The sequence below is a fragment of the Anguilla rostrata genome, chromosome 14 (assembly GCF_018555375.3).
Source record: "Anguilla rostrata isolate EN2019 chromosome 14, ASM1855537v3, whole genome shotgun sequence".
In the NCBI taxonomy this organism is placed as follows: domain Eukaryota; kingdom Metazoa; phylum Chordata; class Actinopteri; order Anguilliformes; family Anguillidae; genus Anguilla; species Anguilla rostrata.
This window is the reverse complement of record NC_057946.1, coordinates 26,784,898-26,807,448: the sequence shown is the minus strand read 5'-3', so window position 1 is coordinate 26,807,448 and position 22,551 is coordinate 26,784,898. Positions and strand designations below refer to the sequence as shown.

Sequence of the window (22,551 nt, the reverse complement as noted above, 5' to 3'; positions counted from 1 at the left end):
CGGTATTTATATTGTGTGTTATAAAATCTCAGTATGGTTTTAACATATCATTCTGTTTGATTAATGTTTTAGCATTTGGGTTTGCAAAATATAACCAGAATGGAGAGTAGAAGTTCAAATTATACCTTCTAAATGATATAGAAAGAGAACACAATGTTCTTTTTCTGGAAAAGTATAGTGATACTTCTGTATGTAAATAAAACAGTCTTGAAGCCTTAAAAGTTGGTTTATTGAAATCTCTCATAATTGTGGTGAAACAGTGCCCCCTGTCTAACATACTTGTAATACTTGTATTGCCAGCGGTGTAGGAGTCACATGTAAAAATAACTCCAATAGATTTGTGAGTAAGTCTCTTTTAAAAAATTCACTCATTTTAAAATGAAAAAAAAATTAAAAATATTATTAGAGTATTTATAATCACTCAATAATTGAATCCACATAAAAACCCATGTAAGAACATAACATTTTACAACATCCAGAGAACTGAAACACATAAGGTGAATATTGATAATAACTAAATGTGTGTTTATTGTAATATTTATTGTGAATGAGGGTGTTTTTCATATGGTATATAGGTCCTCAAACTGAAAAAATTTCTAACAGAATGCCCAGTCTAGATTTTTCAAGGGGTACCTTTCAGAAATGTAACTTCATGTCCATAGTGTGTTGATCTTAATGAAAATTTCAGAGGGAACCTGAAAAGTGTTTGTTTCACATAATGACATTACTTGAGTAAATATGAACATGCATTTCTGTTTGTTTAATATTTACAAAGCATCAGACACCAGATAAAAATAAATAAATCTGCAAATAAAAATAGGGCATATTAATTCTAGTCACAAGTCTTGCATCCTAACAAGATATTATGATATTGGTTATATGTTGGCAAAACCACACCCATTTCTTCAAGTGCATGTGGTTTAGTGGCAAGCTCATTTCAGACAGGGACTATGGAGCCAAGCTTACATTACTAGCTCAAGTTGCTCTCATGCTTTAGTCAACAGTAATATGTAGATGTATAGACACCAGGTCAAAAATCATGCTTGTCTCAGGGAAATCAGGCTAATTTTCTTTAATCTGGGAAAAAAAAAATTAGGCAGCACGGTTGCCTCACAGAAAGGTCCTGGTGCCTTTTGTGTGTGGAGTTTGCGTGTTCTTCCCACGTCCACGTGGGTTTCCTCCCACAGTCAAAAGATGTGCAGTTTGGGCTAACTGGAGACTCTAAATTTCCCATAAGATACGAGTGTCTGAGTGAATGCTGTGTGTGCCCTGCGATGGATTGTGACCTGTCGAGGGAGTAGTCCTGCCTCTCACCAAATGCATGCTGGGATAGGTTCCAGCCCATCTGTGGCCCTGACCAGGAATAAGCAGGTTAGATGATGGGTGGATGGTGAAAACTGCTGAAACTCATTAAAAGGTAGAGTGATTCACTCCTTGTATATGTGTTTTCAACATAAAGCCTGTATGCAGAGGAGGAAGTTCTGCTTCAGTGGAATGAGAAAATGAATGAATGAGAAGCTGTTGTGGCAGAGCTTCCTTAGGCCTAACATATTCTAAACGGAGATGCCACTGTTGTGATAAAATCCCTGTGTATATTTTTATATATGGCATTTTTGTATAATAACTGTAATACCGTAAATAGACAGAAGTACAGAAACTAGGGAAACACCCCATTTGGGAATAACAAACAATATTTTAAAAAATAGCACTTGACCAAAAGGTTAAAGTGATTGTGTGCCATTTTTGGAATATACCCCTTTCCACACACACAAGTTATGGCATTTTGACTCAATATTTTAACTAAAATGTTAGTCGGATATGTCAATATTATAGTTTGTAATCTGCACACAAGAGCTCAAATAGATGCAGAACTTGAAATGTTAAATACATTGGGCACTGACCGAGCGAGTATTCGTGTAAAGGCCACAAGTTTCACCTATTGTCCTCTCTCCAGTTCCCAAAACAGCAACAAACTTGCGTATAAAAACAAAAACAACGAAAAAGAGTTCGTGCTCACCCTGGGCAGTACTCATCTTCTATGACTCCTGCCCGTGGCCAACATCCTGTCCGCTATCGTCTCGCCGGACTAATTTACTCCTTTGTTGACAGATGTCGATCGCCAGGTGTCAGGTGTCGGCGTGAGAGACGGTAGCGTCAGTACAGAATGCCCGGCGGTCCTTCAAGGCAGGCTGGCGCGGAGCATTTGCTCGTGCATGCGCTCCAGGATGCGGTGGATGCTGGCGAAGCTGGGCCGGTCCGTCGGGTGACTGCTCCAGCACAGCCTCATCAGGTTGTACAGCTCCAGCGGGCAGTTCTCCGGGCTGGCCAGGATGTTGCCGTCCCGCACGTAGTAGATGACCTCCTCGTGGGCCATGCCGTAGTAGGGCTGCATGCCGTTGGAGAAGATCTCCCACAGCACCACCCCGTACGCCCACACGTCCGACTCGGTGGTGTAGCGGTTGTAGAAGATGGACTCCGGCGGCATCCAGCGGATGGGGATGGCGTCGTTCTCGTTGGCCTTGTAGTAGTCCGCCGAGTAGATGTTCCGCGACAGGCCGAAGTCGGCGATCTTCACCGTCAGGCTCTCGCCCACCAGGCAGTTGCGGGTGGCCAGGTCGCGGTGGACGAACTTGCGCTCGGAGAGGTAGGCCATGCCGGCCGCCACCTGCTTGGAGATGAAGAGCTGGTCCACGCAGCTGAGGAAGCCCAGCTCCAGGTCCGAGGAGAAGCTGTGGCCCGACAGGCTGGCCTGGCTCGGGCTTCGCTGCTGGCCCGGGGAGCACAGACGCAGGTACTCGTTCAGGTCCCCGTGGGCCATGTACTCAAACATTAAGCACATGGGCTTCCCTACGGCACACACACCTGAGGGGAGGGAGGGGGAGGGAGAGACAGAGAAAGAGAGGGTGAGAGAGAGAAAGAGAGGGTGAGCGTGAGAGAGAGACAGTGAGATATATGTAAATCACCACAAGCAAGAGCAAATGTTCAATCAACTGTTGTCCTTAACTTCACAAATGTATTTACAAATGAATTAAAGTGTTTATTTTGTTAGGACACTTGAATTCATTTGTAAATATATTCATGAAGTGAAGGACAAATGTTGATCAAATCAGGCCAAGGTTTTGTCACATGAGCCGTAAAATCTGGCAGGAGTAGGACTCATGTTGAAAAACTTAATTCACAAAGATTCAGGAATCGCCCATATCTCTGAGTGTGTGTATTAATGGGACCAGAAATGCAATACACACAAATCTGCATTCAGGATTAAAGAGGTCTGTGAGTTTAAGTACTGTAACATATGTGCTTTGGGTCTTGGGAATACCTAGGAGCCTGACGATGTTGGGATGGTCGAACTCGGCCATAAGAGCTGCTTCTCTCTGGAAGTCATTCTGCATGTCTGGAGAGGCCTCTTCCTTCAGCATCTTCACCGCTACCATGGTGAAGGGCTCTGACGGAAGCAGGCCAGGGGCCCTAAAACACACAGTTAATGAGCAGTTATGGGTCCTGAAACACAAAGTTAACGTACAAGAAGGAGCCCCAATAAATTTGTTATTGAACGTTGGGCTGAACAAGTCCAATTCCCACCCTGATTTGCAATGTCCACTTATCTGCAACCGCAGCCACATTCACGTACGGTCCCCTCTACCAATGTGTAGGCAACCATGGCTCTAAGAAAACACAGCTTCTTTTCACATTGCAGACAACAGCCAAGCTTGCATAGCGTGGAGTAGGAGGAAGACCTTTCATACTCGGCTTTAACATGTAATTCACAGGCACCCAGTTGACCAAGAGAGGATGGCTTGAAAGTGATGAAACATGGACCCCTAACCCAGCTGAACCCTTCTTTACCTTCGGTGACTAACTGTGCTCGGCTCCATGGACCAACCGGCCAAAGTCGGCACTGACACGGTCGGTATTCAGTCAGAGACCAGGGGAATCATCCGTCCACCACAGCATGGAGCCCCCCCAGCAGCCCTAGCCTGATTACTCTTATGAGAAGTAAAAACTATTTCGGCTCAGTAGTCTTGTGCATTATATGTATCCTTCTACTTCACATAAACCGAAGTTGAACATAATCATTAGAGGTCACACTCCAACCTACCGAGTAAACATTTTTTTTAGTTTTTCCCCTTCGCGGGCTGAGACGTCGCTGTGTTTAACTCACTGCGTCTGACTCACGGCTGAGCCATAATGGAGGCCATTCACGGGGGACTTATCACGCCGCTGCTGCTCACTTCCTGTCACGGAAGCCGCTCCGCTCCCCGAGCGTTCCAGGGAGAAAGCGAGCATTTCTCTGCGGGGTTATAAATAGCCCCCTTACCAGTCACTGCTGACAAGGTAATGTCTACAGGGAAGTTGCACACTGAAAGCAATCTGACGCGTGCTGATATTCTGCTCCCACCCTCTATTTCGGGAAAGGGGGTACGAAACGCATATATACGCGCTAGTGTTCCCAGGAGTCTCCTGTGCTAAATGAATTCCTTCCCTATGCAGATGGATTACTGAGAGGAAATACATTTATACCATTTTCATACAGAACATAACGCATCTTGTGACATCTTGTGTTTGCATTTTTAGACTGAATTACATTGGTCAAGCGTTACCTAACCACTAAGACAATACCGCTCACAAAATGCACTGAATTCCATGGTTTGATCTTCCCCAAACCCTGTTATTACAATTCTGAGAAAAGAAAAGCTATACTGTAAGTAATAATTTACAGAGTAATGTCAGGGTGAAAATATTTCATTTATTTAATGGGAATCATACTGTATGTTTTTGACCCAAGTCAAAATCTGAAAGGTACTATATGTGCATTATGCTTTATTCAAAGCCCCTTGTGAGCTACTGTGTGTAGCGACAGAAATTGACAATAAGGCTAGTTGGGATTAGTTTTTCACCTGACCAAAACAAGTTAACTGTTCATAGGAATTAAAACATTGTATTTAAGTCCAAAAGCTGTAAATGTACATTATTGACCCAATATTGTGAATGAATTCCTGCTAAAACAGCCAAACCTATTGTGCCTTACAGAAATATAATGGAATTAATTACATTTTCCAGCCTAATAGCTAGCTTGTGTGCTGTCATTACACAGATAGCTAGTTTCATTACAGCTACACTTGCTAAATTCACACATTCCAGCCAACTTTCAAACACATTTATTTTATTTATGTTGAACCACAAACACTAATGGATCTTCAATTGTCAGTGATCATATGGTGATAGATAGTGGTGATATAGTGTAATTTAATCCATACTAATCTGAGTATGAGTTATATTAACACGATAAACTGCATACAGTAAACTGGCAGCCCTACTATCTTTTAGTCATGGAAGATGATTTAATCTGTTAGTAACCTTTCAGTGATTAGGTAACATAAACAAATCAGGATTACATATCATTCACTTGACATGAATAGAAAACTGAATTCATATTCACCTAGCTTGGAAAACCCTCCCGAAGGCGCCTTCTCCGATGTCCCTGACATACTCGATGTTGTTGCGGGGATACTCCAGACTGAGTAGCTTGGAATTGAGAAGCAGTGGCAAACGCTGGTACATGGGGTTGGGATGCAGTCTATCCAGCAGCAGTTCAGAGGGTAACGCTGTCAGTGCAGGCGTCTCCATCGCCCTGTCGGATCAGAGGAAGCAGGTTTACCTATACCTGTACAGTGACATTGCCAAAGGGATACAAACCTGCCTCTGTACCACTTTTAATGATATACAGCATCAATTTACAGACCTTACTTGAAATTATCTTTCCCATCAAATTTACTGATGAGTCAAGTTGTTTTAAAATGACAGATCTTGACCTTGAAAATGATCTTTGCAATAAAAATTACGTTAATAACATTAAATAAGTATTGTAAATATTAATTTGTGCCAGTATTATTTTCTCCTGGAAAAACACATTATTCAAATATGGCCTTCTGTGCCTTGTTTTGCATGACTGACAAGCTTTTCACCAAAAATAAATCAGTCAATGGATCAAAAAAAGCATCATTTTACCGATGCTTGTTGTTATATATGTTATGTATTATATAATATATCAATAGTTTCTTTTTCTTTTTTTCTGTGCTCTGAACTATTTATTGCATTTATTCACTGCAAGTCAATATAAACTGTCTATAACAACCTTTTTCTGCTCTTCCACAGCTTCTTCCGTCTCCGGCACGCGAGAGCGAGGATCATGAAAAAGGCCGCGACCGCGAAGCCAGCTATGACGAATATGATGACGCTCATGGAATAGGTCGGAGACGTAGACGAAGGAGGGATCTGCCTGGGATACGAGGACTCCGGGGTGAAAACTGCGCGGACAGAAAAGAACAACGAATCCTCTTTTCACGCAATGGTCTTATCTCAGCATTTCCCGCAGACAAAAATATTTGAGACATCGCCGATACATACAAGGTCATCGACAGTTTAAAGATAATCCACTGGCACACTGTTAAGCATAACCAGTACATCTGAAGTTTTTCCATGCTAGTGTTGAGATACTGTTACACTTTTTCTGATTCAAAGAGAACGATGACGATCAGAGTCACAGAACTGCAGCATCGCGGTACGAGGCTACTGATAGCAGCCTGAATGCAGATTAGTTACTTGGGGATAAGGTGGAACTGAAATGATAAATGGTCAATACGAACAATTGTTCTGCTTAATCTTCCATTCTCATGGTTTTTGGCTGTTATGTACTGTGGTACTGAACAGATTCAGCAGCTCATGATGTAACTATGTGGCTGCATTGTGTGTCAGTTAAATAATGGTGCGCATTCTTACCATCGTCGCATTTTTGAACGTTGCAGTATTCCCGTCTGACGAGCGGATTGGTGGTGTAGCACCAGGGCCTCTCACTCCCTCCACCGGGATTCCGGCAGTAGTTCTCGGCATTCCGCAACTCTGGTATAATGTCTGGGGAGAGCTCATGGAGGTGAGGATCCTTCGTGAAAAACAAACATTCATTTTTAGTTCCTTTTTTTAAAAAAGTTGGCCACCACCAAATGAACATGTGCATGATTTGAAGGCCAGAGTTGGTGTGTTTCATTAATATATAATATACCGTATATTAATAATTGTTCTCTTTCTTATATATTTTTTGTTGTACAGTTGGTGCTATTGGCACCAGACCAGTATTCTAATGACAGTACCAGATTGGGCCTGTGACTGGAATCACAGTATGTGTAGTATAGATGTAAATGCAGTTTGATGGTGCTTTATGAACTGTCATCTGAAATATATTTATTTTTATTCATTTCTCATGGATGCCATTATGAAATATGAAATGAAATACAAAGCAAAACACTGCGTTAATTATGCACAGATACAGACAAAATTAGTTCTCTGAGTGCACAAAGACTAATGGTTTCCAGAAGAGAGTAAAAACATGCCATTTCCCCCAGCTCCTAACTCAAAAAAAAAAAACCCCACAGTCCTGACAGTCCCTAATGACTTTGTTACTTCATAGGGTTTGCAACAGACATACAGGAACTGCAAGAATGAAAAAAAAAAAAAAACATTATAATTAAGGCCTAGATTAATTTTACCCAGATTGTCATTGAAAGGAATGCATTACATTTAGCAGATGCTCTTATCCAGAGTGACTTACACAAGTTTTACATTGCATTTACATTGCATCCATTAATAGAGCTGGATATATACTGAAGCAATGCAGGTTAAGTACCTTGCTCAAGGGTACAACGGCAGTGTCCTTCACGGGAATCGAACCTGTGACCTTTAGGTCACAAGACCAGCTCCTTACCCATTATGCTACACTGCACTATGGCAGTGTATGGACTTTAAAAGACATATACCCATTACTTACCTGCTGGCTCCATCTCTGACATGTAAATCCAGAGCTTGTGACATTGACTGTGCCTTGGTAAAAACGTCCTCTGTCGTTATAACATTTTGCTATGGAAATAAATGAGAAACACGTCTTAAAGAAAAACAGAGAGTAATATTTATCAGCAAATTTTCATTCAAAACCAGCATCTGCTGCATACTCATGCAGAAAAAGATAAAAATATTTACTTGTGACTTGGTCTTTCTCGATATCTGTAACAGAAAAAAAGCATTAAAGTGAAGAGAAAATACATTTACAGCTCTTGATATCTGAAATAGAACCAAAACATTACAGTGGAGAGAAAATGCATTAATCCATGCTACTGACACTGAATATACAATGTGGTGAGTTATTTTTTAGTTTTCTTTTTTAACGTGAGCAAATCGTGTTCACTTCTGGAGAAAAGTTGTACAAGACATTTGTTTCATAATTCTTTCCCAACGTAAGGACTTCAATGTGTGCCCATGCTGATTACTTTACTGTGGACTAACTAATATACTGCTTCTGAGGGAGAAGAACCTGGGCCTGCTTTCACAAACTGACCCCGCGCACATCTTTGTGCGTGTGCTTCCCAAAACTCTATTGAAAACAGGCATAGCAGGCGTGCCTTGTGTTCTCTTTACCCCCCACCCCTGACCCCTCCCCCCCCCCCCCCCCCCGAGATTCAAACCAGGAAACAGCACCACTCGTTTCTCACTCCCTGTCCTTGTGTTGTAGTTACCTGCTAAAACTGTACGGCAAAACAGTGACCTAACAACTATATTCACTGTATATATATTGTATCGTATTCATGTAATTATAGCCAGATGTAGTTGTAGTCGGTCCTGAAAAATGTATGCAAAAATGCATAGATTTTTAGCCGTAATTGTCAGAATATATTGAGAAAAGTTTCATAGTCTTTAATTAATTAATTTTTTTGTTCTTAAGTCTCTTGCTTATGAATATGAAATCAGCAGTTAGGGTTCCAGGTGGCTCACCTACATTGTCAGCCTGAGAGGACAGGGGTGGTGGAGATAGTTTATCCTTGCTCAAGCACAAGTGGAAAAATGGTTGAGATGTGCTTTAGTCTTTGTAAAATAAAGAATATGTACAGTAAAATGCACAAGATTTTCTTCCTGCTATACGATACTACATACATGTTTCACAAATGCTAACCACGCCTGAATAGTCTAAGCTGTATGGTAGCTAGCTAGATAGAAATAAAACTAGGTTTGTTTGCTAAATTAAATAAATTTTCTTCTCAACATTGCCACACTAATTCCAAAACAATGAGAATTTACTCCTCAAATAATTGCTCACCGGAACAATTCTACATACTCTTGTACATCACATAAACCCATATGTCAAAAACCTGCTGAAAATTCCAGCTTAGACCAGCCTACACTGGTCAAGCTGGTTTAAGATGTGCTTTCAACACTTCCAGCTGGTTTTAACTGGTCAACTCGCTGTTCATCAGCTGACCAGCCAATAGTCAGCTAGTCCACCAGTTTGGCCACCAGCTTACTCTACCAGCTTAACCAGCTTTGACCTACCGCAGACCAGCTATGGCCAGCTAAGACCACCATGGAATCACAGCTGGTCTTAGCTGGAATTTTCAACAGGGAGGTCATGGAAAAGGCGGGCAAAAAGGGTCTTACCAACGAACGGGACCGCGGTGCAGAGCGAGGGAGCTGTCTGTCGGCTGGGCAGGAGCATGCAGTCTGGCAGGGGGATTCTCATCCCTGGGCTGTAAAATCCTCCCGTGAACCTGTCCTCCATGGAAGCCCATTCCCTTTGACAGTACAAGTGTTTCACAGCCAGGCAGTGCTCTCTGTATGGAAAGAGGAGTTGCTTACAAACACAAAGTCATCCAGGGGATGTGTAGAAAATCAGTACTGCATTCTTTGTGAACAATCACAGTAATCAAATATTTTGTTTAGCTGCTGTTTGTAACAGCGATCTCATTCTGTTGCATTTTGATTAAAATAAAAATATTATTATATATAACATATTATTAAAAATAATGTTATGCTTTACATTATTAACCCCGTGGGGTAATTAGTCCACTGTATTTGACCCATCCGAGCTACTTAGTAGAATTGGGCAGCCACAGTGCAGTGCCCGGGGACCAACTCCAATTCTGAGGCCAGCGTCTTAGTCAAGAGCAATGGCATGAGTATACCTATCCAGAAATACATGTCTTTTGGTGTGGGAGGAAACCAGAACACCCTGAGAAAACCCTACAAGCACCACACAGGGAGGATCTGGCCAGCCGGGACCGGAACCTCAAATAACCTCCTTGTGAGGCAACAGTGCCAACCACTGCGCCACCTTCCCGTTTTGTCACAGAATTTGCACCTTATGTAGTTTAGTTAGTCTAATACTTTAATTCCACAGCAGTTACCTAAATAGCCATTTTGCTAGCCATTGTTTCAGAAAAATCACATAGGAAAAATACTTTTTGAAAAAGACAAACACCCTAGAAGTTTTAATGCAGTATTCTGAACACCACGCAGAAAAAGGCAGTTAGTGCAATGTAAACTGCATCTCAGCTGGTACATGGGAAAGGTTTCTTACGAGAAAGGTTTCCAGAGGACTAAATCAAACTATTTGAAGGAGGTAATCGATGCGTTTGTCATTTCTTATGTTCTGTATCACATAAAAGAAAAATTTAAATCATACTAGAACTAGAAATAGCTCTGCTTAAATCCCCTTCACAGCTTGTCTGAAAGTCTGAAAAAAAAGCATTTGTAAGATAGCGGCTTTTACTCGCACACCATTTTTAACCCAGCGTTTTGCCCGCCGGGGTTCTCCCGCCCGTTACCTGCAGACCGGCTTGGGGGCGGGGCCGAGGCCGGACGGGTTGCAGTCCTGGAAGACGTGGTGGCACACGAGAGCGCGCGCGGCGGGCCGGCAGAAGGAGCCGACCGCGCCCAGCTCGGCGCCGGCGCTCTGGGCCAGGAACTCCTGTGCGTCCTCCGGGTCGGGCTGCGAGTAGTTAAAAAACACCAGGGCGTCCCTGCGCAGCGTCCCCCTGCACACGTCGCCCCGGTACGGGCTGCAGTAGCCCGCGGGGCCTTTGTACAGCCTGCCAACGACACATTGAGAAGGGCTTACAACAACAGCACCGCACATGTCAATAGATGGCTAGTTCATGACAGTGCAATTCACAATATGATATAGTAAGGTAGAGATTGACCATATATTATGAACTGTACACCATTCAGTTGAGATACATGATAAGCCTTTTGAAAGAACTTTGCATTTGGAAATTTATCTTGAGTTTTTTTTTTTCCGCATGCTAAGCGTCAAGAAGCGCTACATGGGGCAGCAAACAGAATGCACTGTACATTGAGAACATTCCCGCAAGAGATTCTTCTGGTTTAGCAGAGCTAAACCCTGCTCCGAATTGGTCAAGGTCCAGTGGACCAGCAAGAAGGGTGGTGATTCGCCACCCAAATATGCATAGAATTTTCTGAATTACAGTCCTCTGGTAGTAGTATTCATCACTGAAAGCCCTCAATGGAAAATATGCTCAAGATATTTTTTTACTAGTCATGTGCAATAAGTGAAATTTGTCAGATTTGTAAATATGGTAAATCAGCTAAGCCTCATTTACAAGACATAGGCACATTATTATTACAACTGATCTCCAAACGAAAAGATTTTCTGTTTGGATCCTAGCTGGAAACTAAAATATTAAAATGCTTTTCTTTTCCAGCCTTAATTAGTGTTAATCTTTTTTAAGTCCAAGTACAGATGCACATTGTCTTCCACATCTCAGCCAGAGCGGATTTTGGTCACGCTCGTATGGTTCCAATGAAGAATGCATTATCTGATTTCATTCAACCTATTAATCATTCCCAGATGTGAACTCTAATTCAGCCAGAGAATATTCTTACGTAACTTAAAATGGGGATACGAAACAGAGACCATATGAGGGGTGAGGCTCCGTTTTCCAATGAAAATGAAAATGTATACGTTCATCTTGCTTATCATGCTTATATTTCCTGATAAACGTTATCTTAAATCACATATTTTGAGTGATATAATTTAATTCATGCAACTTATACAATTTTGGAATGTCATTCTAGTTTGCATGCCAAACAACTGAATCGATTTGGAGTAAATCAGAGAACGTATGTTTAATCATTTGGTTTGTGATTTCATTGTCAGAGATCTTGATCATTCTGAACTCTTGATGCAACGTTTGCAAGTGAAACACGAGTTTACACACAGCATCTACTTAGCATTTTCCAGTTTTCTTACCGACTACCCAAAACAAATGGAGCACTTCAAAGCATCTTACCTCCATTCTACGGGAAAGTCACAAGTTCCGGCCGCCAGCAGCCAAACAGGCCCCAAGAAGAAAAGAAAGATTACATTGTATCCAGGCATCAGAACACTGTGTCCAGAACAAAGCACAGAGCATACTTTGAGTGGACCACACCGCGGAGAGTAAGGGTGGTGTGCATGTGGGGGGCCGGGGGATGCGACAGGTGTGAACCTCAAACGGTTACAAATTGCCGGCACCATAGAGAGAACAAAGACACATGGGACAAGAGCAGGGTTAGAAGATATTCGCCAGAGCCTGTGATAACAGTACGACACTGGGGGTCTGCATTTCAGAGGATGGTTTTTAAAGCTGACCGCATTTACTGCTACGACACAACTGATAAGCAACAACCCGGAAAATGCCACATATATTTACACTGAAAGAATGTAAGACCCACTAAACTCCAAACACATCCCGAAAGAGTTAAAGTGATCTATAAAGCAAAGCAACGTTGATGGTGGCTGTCTTAATGACAAAATATGCTGCGTATGGAACTTGGACAGATGGAAATTCTCCCATGTGGAAATCACTCTTGGAATACGGCACGTGATAGTGATTAGGAAATGTGTGCGTGCGCGCGTGTGTGTGTGGGTGGGTGGTGGGTTGTGTTTTGTAACGCTATGCAATATTTCTGATGTAGATATATTGCCCCTCTTTATTATCTACAGTTTTATTTGATTAAGTCGAATTTGCTCCCCTGCTTGAACGGTGACATATTTGCAGTGCATGTATTTAATATCCCGATGCAGTCCACAGTCCTGGCAGAAACGCAGCCATCTTAAGAAACGTATACCCATTGACTGAGCCGGAGGGAATGATTTATGCACACAGCTGGCAGTTTATGTGCAATAGGCAGATGCAGGAAAGCAAAGCAGCTATGACAACACAGGCCACATATCATGCCGAAAGTACATATTTAGAAAGGCATAATTACATTTTTAAACAGGGGGGTGTTTGCTACAGAAAGGAAGATTTACATGTACGGCTTTGGTAGGAAATGTATATATTTCTCATTATTTCTCCCTACAGTCTTCTGTTGAAAGTTAGATATTTTGAAATATATTCAGGCAAAATGATAACTTTACTGTGCATGATTTTGTTTTGTAATATCAGTTTAACAGATGTAAGGTGATCATTCAATATTAAAATAAAGTTACTATACTATAATTTTAGGGCATACACTTTGGCTGTTCACATTATAGAATTTTTTCTACTAAATTGGTAAGGAAGTCCCTCAATCTTCAAAGAAAAAGCAGTATGTAGTACAAACTTTTGTATTTCTAAATTAGCAACAAGTACTGTACTACTTTAGGGTTCTAGGAGAGCCGACTAAATATTTTAAGTGATGCTTACATGTGCTTACGCAATTCTTACTCAAAGATGAATATAATTTGGGCTGGGAATATGTTGTGCGGATATGCGATGTGAATATAAACATGGACTGACAAGGTGGTGATCCACCAAGCACATTCTTTTACCACACAGTGAATATGTACAGTAAAAACAGCAGAATCTGTGTAGGGAGTCAGATTTAGTGAGAGGATGGACCCTTCAGTCATTTTCCAAACATTTGCTGCGATTAGTGCAATTTCCTTGCTCGATGCCATCATGCCGCAACTATGTTTAAGCCAAGGTAACCTCATAGCCCCACGGGGCGGGCACGTAATTGGCCATGGCATTGCAGAAGGGAGCGGGTCTCAGCTGGCAGGGATGCTGATTTTTTTTAATTTTTTTTTTATATTGAACACCAGTGGCTGCTTTGGCAAATGGAGCATGTGCACTCAGCCTGTGCCAGCTGCACATGAAAGGTCAAACACAGTGCAGCCTAATAACCGAATCCCAGAATCCCCCTCAGTAACAAACTCCCCTTTCTGGGAGGATAGGGCCTTCTGGGTTTCCCAGGTTATTCATTGCTCTTTCTCCAGCAATCGTGGCCCTGAATGTCTTCCAGCAAGTATTGGGGACTGTTTGGAAAAAAAAAAAAAATCTGCTGTCCAATGAGATCGATCCAAAGACTCCATCTGGTGCGCGCACAGTCTCCCCGAAGGATTGACCAACTAGTCCCCTGAAACGTCCCGTTTTCATTACTTGGAGGCCACCCAGCTGGAGCATCCATTGTTATCCCAGATGCCTTCACCCAGAGCAGCGATCGTTCGACATACAAATTAAATATCCGTCCATCGATATCCCATTCAAGGCACAGTGGAATGTTGGTTGGGCAGTGCACAAGCGACCAGAGAACAGGCATTACAGCTTGTGGCATACGCAGTGAAAACTAAGCTTTCTTCTCAGACCATTAATGCACTGGTATGCCTCCCATAACTTTTAATTATTCTACGCCCACGTTCACATGAGTTCTTCATGCACCGCTAGGCGATTATTTATGGATGTTTCAACTGAAGAGCCCCGGGTGCTTTGATGGTTAGTTCATTGAAAGGACCTACCTGAGACGGTGACCTTGGCAGTGGCCTTCACTGTGTTGGCCCCTCCGCTGTGGTGGTTTGTAGCCAGGCATGTGTAAAGGGCTGGCTTGTTTGCCACGACTCGGAGCACTGAGAGTATAACCTGTCCAACCAACGTCTCCTCTATCGAGGCTCCGGATATCTGAGGTTAAAATAAAAGTTAAACATTAATTAAAGCCGCAAGCGGCGTTGGGAGGCGTCCAAGCATTGGAACAATTGCGCCCCCCTATGGAGCGATTTTTAACCCTCCTATTATGTTCAAATTAACTAACAACTTCCATGTTTGGGGTCAATTTGACCCCAGCAATATAAACCTGCAGAAAATAATTGTAACTGAAAGTGTTACCCAAGTTTCTCTCTCAGCTACTTTAGGCCTTTCTACTGACCACCTTAATAGCCCAGTAAATAAAACATGACTCCCCCCATCCTCCCCTTTTACATCAAGTATTGATTTTATATGACTATTGCGAAATATGCAAATGACTGTACTAAGCACTAAGTCTACCCTGTCTTTCAGTTGGGGATCTGGACCATAGTAGTTCCATTTTTGGAAGTGAACATGTCAGTTCTTGGTGGTTGAGAGATGACGGGAAGGTTTCTTGATGGCTGAGAGATGTTTTCTCCTCACACACACGCATGCTCTCTCTCTCACACACACACACACACACACAAATTAATGTGAAAGTGCCCTCAGCCAACACAACAAAAACAAGATCAAAATTATGGTTTTATAAAACAATAGAGCTTGGGGTCAAAATGACCCCAACAACACCGATGGCCTTTTACGCATGACCCTTTGTTATAGTGCCACCATCTGGCCGACATAGGTGATTTGTAGTGCCTGAGTAGTGAAGGGCCATAGGAACCCACCTACCAAATTTGGTTTCTCTAGGATTTATGGTTGCTTAGCCTCAGACACTTTTAACAGAGAAAAATAAGAATAATAATAATCCTAACAGATACAATAGGGTTCCACCAGCTTCGCTGCTTGGACCCCTAATTAATGAATTAATGAATAATGGCCCTGCGATGGACTGGCGAACTGTACAGGGTGTATTACTGCCTCTCGCCCAATGCATGCTTGGATAGGCTCCAGCAACCCTGACCAGGAATGAGCAGGTATAGATAATGGATGGATAATTGCATAATTAATAAATAATAAAACAACAAATAGGCTTTTAATTTACAGGTTTATATTGAATCTATGCTTGGTATTGTTACTGTTTGTGGATTCCCTGCAACACATTCAATAAATATTTAATATTTAATTTAATCTTTAATGATCCTAATGTTGGTATCGCTGTGTAGTGAAGACATGGCCTTGATTCAATTAGCATGCACCCACTGATTTATTATTAAGTGCAAGAGTTCATTTCATTCTTTGCACACACAGTTTGCCCAATTCATTTTGGCGATTAATAAACTCGCCGAACTGCGTTGGTGAAGAATAAAATGAAGACACGCCTTTAATCATAAGTCAAAGTTAAGGACAAACGTTCAGGTGTACTGAATTCATGTTCTAGTAAAACGTGCCAATGCTCTTTTTATGTCTGCCACACCAGCGATGATGCGGTGGAGTCATTTACATACCTGGAATGGTGTTAATAGTCACATCGCAGCTAGCACCAAATGGGGCCATAACTTCAGATAGGACTTGGACAGCTATACTGCGCTGCAGAAATCTGCTGACACTGACATTTAACTCGATCCCACTGTGCTTTGATGGCAAAGAGTCTCTAGGCTTAAATTACACTTGTAGCCTTTGTGCCCACACAGGCTAAGGTGGACGATGAAAAGAAAGAGGAGGAAAAGTAGAAAAAATACACATATATAACTCACAGTATTCCCATTTTCCAGCCATGTTATAGTAGGGATTGGATTTCCGGTGGCATTACACTCCAGTTTTACTTCTGTCCCAAAAGGAACTCTCTTTTCTTTTGGGACTCTTAATATCCGGGCTGGAGCTGCAGAGATAAACCATGGAATAAGACACGGAATATCGACACAAATCATAATTTTTATCATTGAGCTCACAGGTCTGCAAGACAAAACAAATTCATGATATGTCCTCAAACTGGAAATGCAAATGCAGTTCTCAAATGCAGTTTCGCCCAGTGTAACCCAGTGTAAATGGCATGAAAGTTGGTAATAAGTTTGTAATGTATTTGTAGGTCTGATAAATATGTGAGTGTGAACTGGTGAAACTGGACACCTGATATATTTCCTTTAGTTCAGTGCTTGTGCCACTTACATACTGTGGTGTTTTACTGGTGTTTTATTAATTCATGTATTGCCTTTACAGAAACAAGTCATAGAACAGTATCACATAAGGGCCAGTGCACCAACACAACAAAACCCACAGTAGTACTCCTAGTACACTGTAATATAGCCTGTCCATTATGTCTGCCTATGCTGGTGGAGAGAGCAATTCAGTATTAAATACTCAGTACTATTTCTTTAATGAAGTAGTTATATAAACCTAATATATCTGTCCACTAGAGCAGCTAGGAATTAGTATTGATTTTTTTAGAGATCGAAATGTTTACATAAATATTATGGCAATTTGCATAAAACCAATCAGTGCGTGTGTCCATTTAGTGGCCTGCCAATAAGAAGTGGACTACTGTGCTACAGAATGAACATACCTTGTGAGTCCACTCATATTTAGAAATGAAATACAAATTTTATTTTTTCTTTCTTTATACATTTGAGAAAAGTGAGCTTATATGTTTTCATAAGCAAACTAAATGTTATAACATGTTTAGCATTTGCATTTGTAAGATACAGCCCCTGCCATTTTGGTACTCACCCTGAACTTCAATCGTTACTAGCTTTGAGAATGCAATTCCAAAGCTATTCCTGGCCACGCAGCGATACTGTCCCGCATCTTCCTTCTTGATGTTATGAATTTTTAAGGCTCCATAATCCAAAATGGATATGCGGTCACTAATCTGTAAAGGGAACGGGAAATATGGATATCACATGAAAATTGCACATTTTGAGGACATGCACAACGAGGCATTACTATACATTGCATTCCTTGTCTATGTACATTGGTTGCCAACTGCATGTGTACGACTCCCACGTGACCTTAATTCTCATCACCACTTTGAAAGCCAAATGTCACAATACGGTGGCAGGTGTCCTGTCAATAAATCATCACCTTACGGTGCCGTGGCATCAGAAAAAGCTCCTGCAAATCCGGGCCAAATGGCGCAGAGGCATTTCGTACGTTCCCGGTCGTAAACGAGTTACCTTCACAAGATCGTCGTCTTTGATCCAGGAAATGTCGGGTTTAGGGTTCCCCAGCGTTACGCAGGGCAACACCGCCTTCGAATCGATCAGGAGCGTGACGTTTGTCGGGTGCCTTTTGATCTGGGGCTCTGGAAGACACGCGTTCAATACGCGAAAAAAGTCAAATGACACGCAAAAAGGGAAAACTGGGCCTGACCCAGCTAAATCTGTAAGACAACATGAGCACCTACTGTTCTGCCAAACGTTAAAATATGATGTGAAATTTGAGAAGAAACTATTGTACTTGTATTGCTAAAGGGCTCAGTATGAAAGCATATTACACTACCCAGGGAAGCTGGTGTTTAAGTGCATCTTCAAAGGAGTTTAAAATCTATTTTGAAAAGGTAAATGGGGGAATGGTGTATAGCACGAGAACAAAAGACAATTTATATTTAGAATCGCACTTGTAGTCTAATAATTACAAGACATTAAAACATCAGATAAATTCATATTTATGTTAAAATCTCGCACTATACCACCACAGTTATCACCAATGCCTACCTCAACGTACAAATGTCATCCCATAGGAAACCATTGTATTTCTACCCTCATATTTCACCTCCCCCCCCCCCCCCATTCTCTGTCAGCTACCGGTTCTCTCACTCTCAGCTGATTGAAATTTCATTTAAAACCATGTCATATCAACAGTAACAATACATAAAAAAGTGAAAATAGCGAGCCAGGAATGCATACACTTAATACAGCATAAAATAAATAAACACGCAGTGCTGCGTCTAACGGCACCAAAACTTATCAACGAGATAAGTTCTATGTGGCTCGAATTTAATGGCCCTGACTTACTGAAGCAGCATCTCCCAACCATTCTGATTTTATTATTATTTAAAAAAAAAAAAAAAAAAACTAATTTTTGTGTCTACTTATTTTTTTTTCAAAAGTTTCATAAGTTTTGCGTGTTGTTTTGTTAATTTGGTGTTAGTGTTTGGACATGTATGGTGCCTACATGTACTGCCTCACTTGTCTTCACTGGTGATGTAACTGCTGATATCAGCAGCAGCAGAATGAATAGGACAGGTGTTGGGGGCTTTCCTTTAATTATGGTGAGAATTCTTGGGTCATCAATTGTAAAGGTCTTCATTGGCCCTTTGTGATTACTGAGCTCACCAGTGCTCTCTTTCTTCTTAATGATGCTCCAGACAGTTGATTTTGGTAAGCCAAAGGTTTGGCCTATGTTACACTGCCTTTTTTTCATATTTCTCTGCCACATTATAAAAAGTGCTGGGATGTATAAAAAGGAGCAGAGAAGCTTCAAGTGAACTTTATGCCAATATTGTCTTTGGATTACAATGCTAGACCAAATTGTACAGTGTACTGTAAACTGAAATAACATTGGAGGACCAAGTTTGTGTATTCATATCCATCTCCATACTGTATTGTGTGTTGGTTGGAAAACCAACAGTCCTATTGAAGAGATTATGTTTGAAAAAACGGTCAAAAATATTGCTACTATAAACTGACATTTGGATCGGCAATCTCAGATTCTGATGTCTCTTAAAGGTATGAACATTTTACTTCTGATTGACCATTTCACACCCATACAGAATGTATGGGAATGGGAGAACATTTAAATGTATTGCAATATTTAAGGAATAATTTAACGACTTGCTTATTGGCATGCTGCATTGACATCTTTTTGGTTTTGGGTGTAAGTAATTAGGGTCAGGGTACTTTTCCATTGTGCAACCATTTAAATCATCCATATTTACATCTCTGAAATGGTTACTTCATATACTGAGTCCAATAGGTTTGAGTTGAACATTCAGATTGGTCTCTGCCTCTCATTCCATTGGTAGTAAAGTACCATAATGACACTGCGCCTGTGCGATAATGTGCATCATGTGACTTGTATACTAAATAAAAGGTACTGTATATAAATGATTAAAGTTAATTATGCGGTGTACTGCGGCAAGATGTTTCATTTGGATAAAACTGATATGGACATTTGCGAATTAATCCGTGTAATTGGCTATGTGGAATGACAGGAACTCATTGAGTGCACCATACAAGTAAAATATGCACTTATTTGACACTGGGGTTACCATTTTCTTCACAAATCCCAGCCCTCTCTTTGAGATTTTTAAAATGTTTTTTTTTATTTATTTCTATAGCAAATTACATTCCTCACCATTCATCTTCCTCGTTCCCATTTACCCTCCCTGACAAATGCTGACCTGCAAAACTTTTTTTTAACTGGAATGCAAACAGTGCTTTGGGGGATTTTGGTCTGTAGTGACTGTAAACATCTAGAGCGGGGGATGGGGATGTGCTTACCACAGTGTTCAGGAAATGCTTCAGTGTTTCAAAGAATTTAACACGCAAATCATGACTACGTTGTCATCAGTTTATCTGGAGAAGGCGCCCTCGGATTGCATAACTTACATTAAGCCGGAAAACTGCGTTCTAAAACTTCCTAAATTGTGTATTTTTGCCAAAAGTATCTGTACTGTTTATTTTTGTTTATTCCAAGGGTTTAAGCATTGAACTCTAGTGCTCACTGGCCCATAAAATCTGCCCTGTTATTTAAACACAAATTGAATAAATGGCCTTCCATTTGTTTTGCACTACTGTTTACACAGCATTGAAATGCATGCGTCTAAAGCGATTCAGCCTTTTGATATTCTCTGTTGGGAATGTGCTTAGGCATTTATACAGAATAGGTGTGAATACCACAGTGGAAGCAACCAGCCTTTCCAAGCAGTGTTTGGTAACTTTTTTTATACACATCCACCAGACCTGGGTCAAATACGTATTTGACCCAGGTCTGATATGCACCATATTTCACCCATAGTTGGAATTACAGAGTCTGAAATGTACAGGGACTGTGGTGAGCAGTAAGTTTGTGTTCAGTTAAATAGATTATTTCTTTTATTATTATGTGGCGGCACACTTGGGATCGCTGTCTTTCTGAAAGATCCAGTTGAGGCCAAGTTTGAGCTTCCTGGTTTGGGATACCATGCAGACTCCACTTTTTAAAACCGAGAAAATCCAGAAGGGGAAACACTCACTCATTTTCATTTGGAGCGCCCCACAGCTTTTAGCCGGTTCTCCAATTCCATTGTCGGCGATACAGCAGTACTCTCCATTGTCTGTGTCTTTCACGTTGGGAATGATGAGCATTTGGCCATTTTCTCTGGTCAGATAGCGGGAATCGTAGGGTCTGCAAAGAAAAGGAAATATGTTTTAGATATCCCGTATGCCGATTACATAACAGCCAAATAATTATTTTTCGCTGTATCTATTTTCAGATTTAATACATCGACGCATAAATTATGTGACTACTAAAACTTTTCAAAATGGACACAAACTTTAATCACATCCTGATGATTATAAAAGAAACGTGACTAAAGCAAGATGGTAGCAGATTTTAGATCTATGATTCCTTACCGGATCTGAATATTGTTGCGCGTCCATGTGATGTCAGCCTGGGGGCGTGAATCGACTTCACAAATGAAAGTAGCGTTGTGATCCAATAACACATCCACTGTCTCAAGCAAGGTTGTGATTCGAGGAGCTGAGGGGGGAAAACATCACCCAACTGTTTTACAATACGTGCTTAATATGATTATATTAATTGTTCAATTTATTTTTCAACAAGCGCACATTCATACCAGATTATGCTGTATTATATGCATTTAAATAAACAGATGATGAAATTTGACAGATAATATTTTTTGTAGAATAGCAACCTGCTGTATTGGCTGCAGAATCATGAAGGGGATCTCAGAAATACAAACATATTTTTATTGTTTCTGGAAAACGAAATTGTTTCTCTCGAAATGCAAAACACTGTACAGACACGTGGTAGAATGACGTGCCTGACCACAAGGTCCTCCTCTGCAAAGCTTGGTCTTGCCAAATTTCTACTTCCCAGAATTAAAACTTTGCTTTGAAAACATCTGCGTTTCTGTAGAAACATCATTGTGCCTTCCAGATTCCAGTTGTTTCTCAGATGAGGTATTTTTTTTTTTTTTTGGTTGTACAATACCTATATTTACTCCACGTTGCTGCTGTGAATGTGTCACTCCATACCTTTGCATTGTTTCACGTTGGTATTTTAAGGGGTTATCAATAGTGATCTATTTATCCAGCTTGTTAATTCAATAGTAAATCCCCCTGATCCTGGCGTCAGTTGCTGTAGCTATTTAGGAGCAGTGGGCTTGTGACTACTGTAGCTGGTAATATTTTCACACCAACAGCTTTATTCAGCAACAGGAAATTCCCTGGTTGTACTGGCTGTTCAGATCACTGACCATTTTGGTGACCTAGTTTGACCTTCAGGCAAGGAAGAACTTGCCAGCTACCTCAGTGAGTTCACAATTATAACATGATTTTCACCGCTGGAATTCTCAAAATTGAGAAGACAAGGAGAAAACATTTGGAAGGCTGATGAAGATCCATGACATAAATAACAGCTGTTTAACACAACGCAGTACTTTATAATTAGCTGCTTGTGTGACAATTGAACTTGAACTTGTAGTACCTGCACTGAAATCACATTGCAGGCGATTTTTCACTTCTCAGATGACCTCTAGAGGTGATTAAGTAAATCACAAGCTTTAACTGCAAACATTTTTATTGAAAAGATCCATGACCGTTGTGCCTTCTAATGCTTAAAAATT

General features: G+C 41.1%; 1 protein-coding gene across 1 annotated transcript in view; it reads right to left on the bottom strand.

Moving 5' to 3' along the window:
• Positions 1-207: 207 nt before the first annotated feature.
• The window catches only part of musk (muscle, skeletal, receptor tyrosine kinase), a 28,744-nt gene continuing 6,400 nt past the window's right edge, over positions 208-22,551 (bottom strand). Inside the window, exons 2-17 of the mRNA XM_064307509.1 lie at positions 21,317-21,443; positions 20,938-21,089; positions 17,876-18,003; positions 17,430-17,571; positions 16,460-16,584; positions 14,603-14,762; positions 12,132-12,138; positions 10,647-10,910; positions 9,481-9,653; positions 8,032-8,055; positions 7,823-7,911; positions 6,781-6,940; positions 6,137-6,308; positions 5,441-5,632; positions 3,320-3,468; positions 208-2,862 (exon numbers count right to left, since the gene is read on the bottom strand). Coding sequence (XP_064163579.1) covers positions 2,180-2,862; positions 3,320-3,468; positions 5,441-5,632; positions 6,137-6,308; positions 6,781-6,940; positions 7,823-7,911; positions 8,032-8,055; positions 9,481-9,653; positions 10,647-10,910; positions 12,132-12,138; positions 14,603-14,762; positions 16,460-16,584; positions 17,430-17,571; positions 17,876-18,003; positions 20,938-21,089; positions 21,317-21,443 — 2,747 coding nt within the window. The 3' untranslated portion in view covers positions 208-2,179. The remainder of the gene's footprint in view (positions 2,863-3,319; positions 3,469-5,440; positions 5,633-6,136; positions 6,309-6,780; positions 6,941-7,822; positions 7,912-8,031; positions 8,056-9,480; positions 9,654-10,646; positions 10,911-12,131; positions 12,139-14,602; positions 14,763-16,459; positions 16,585-17,429; positions 17,572-17,875; positions 18,004-20,937; positions 21,090-21,316; positions 21,444-22,551) is intronic.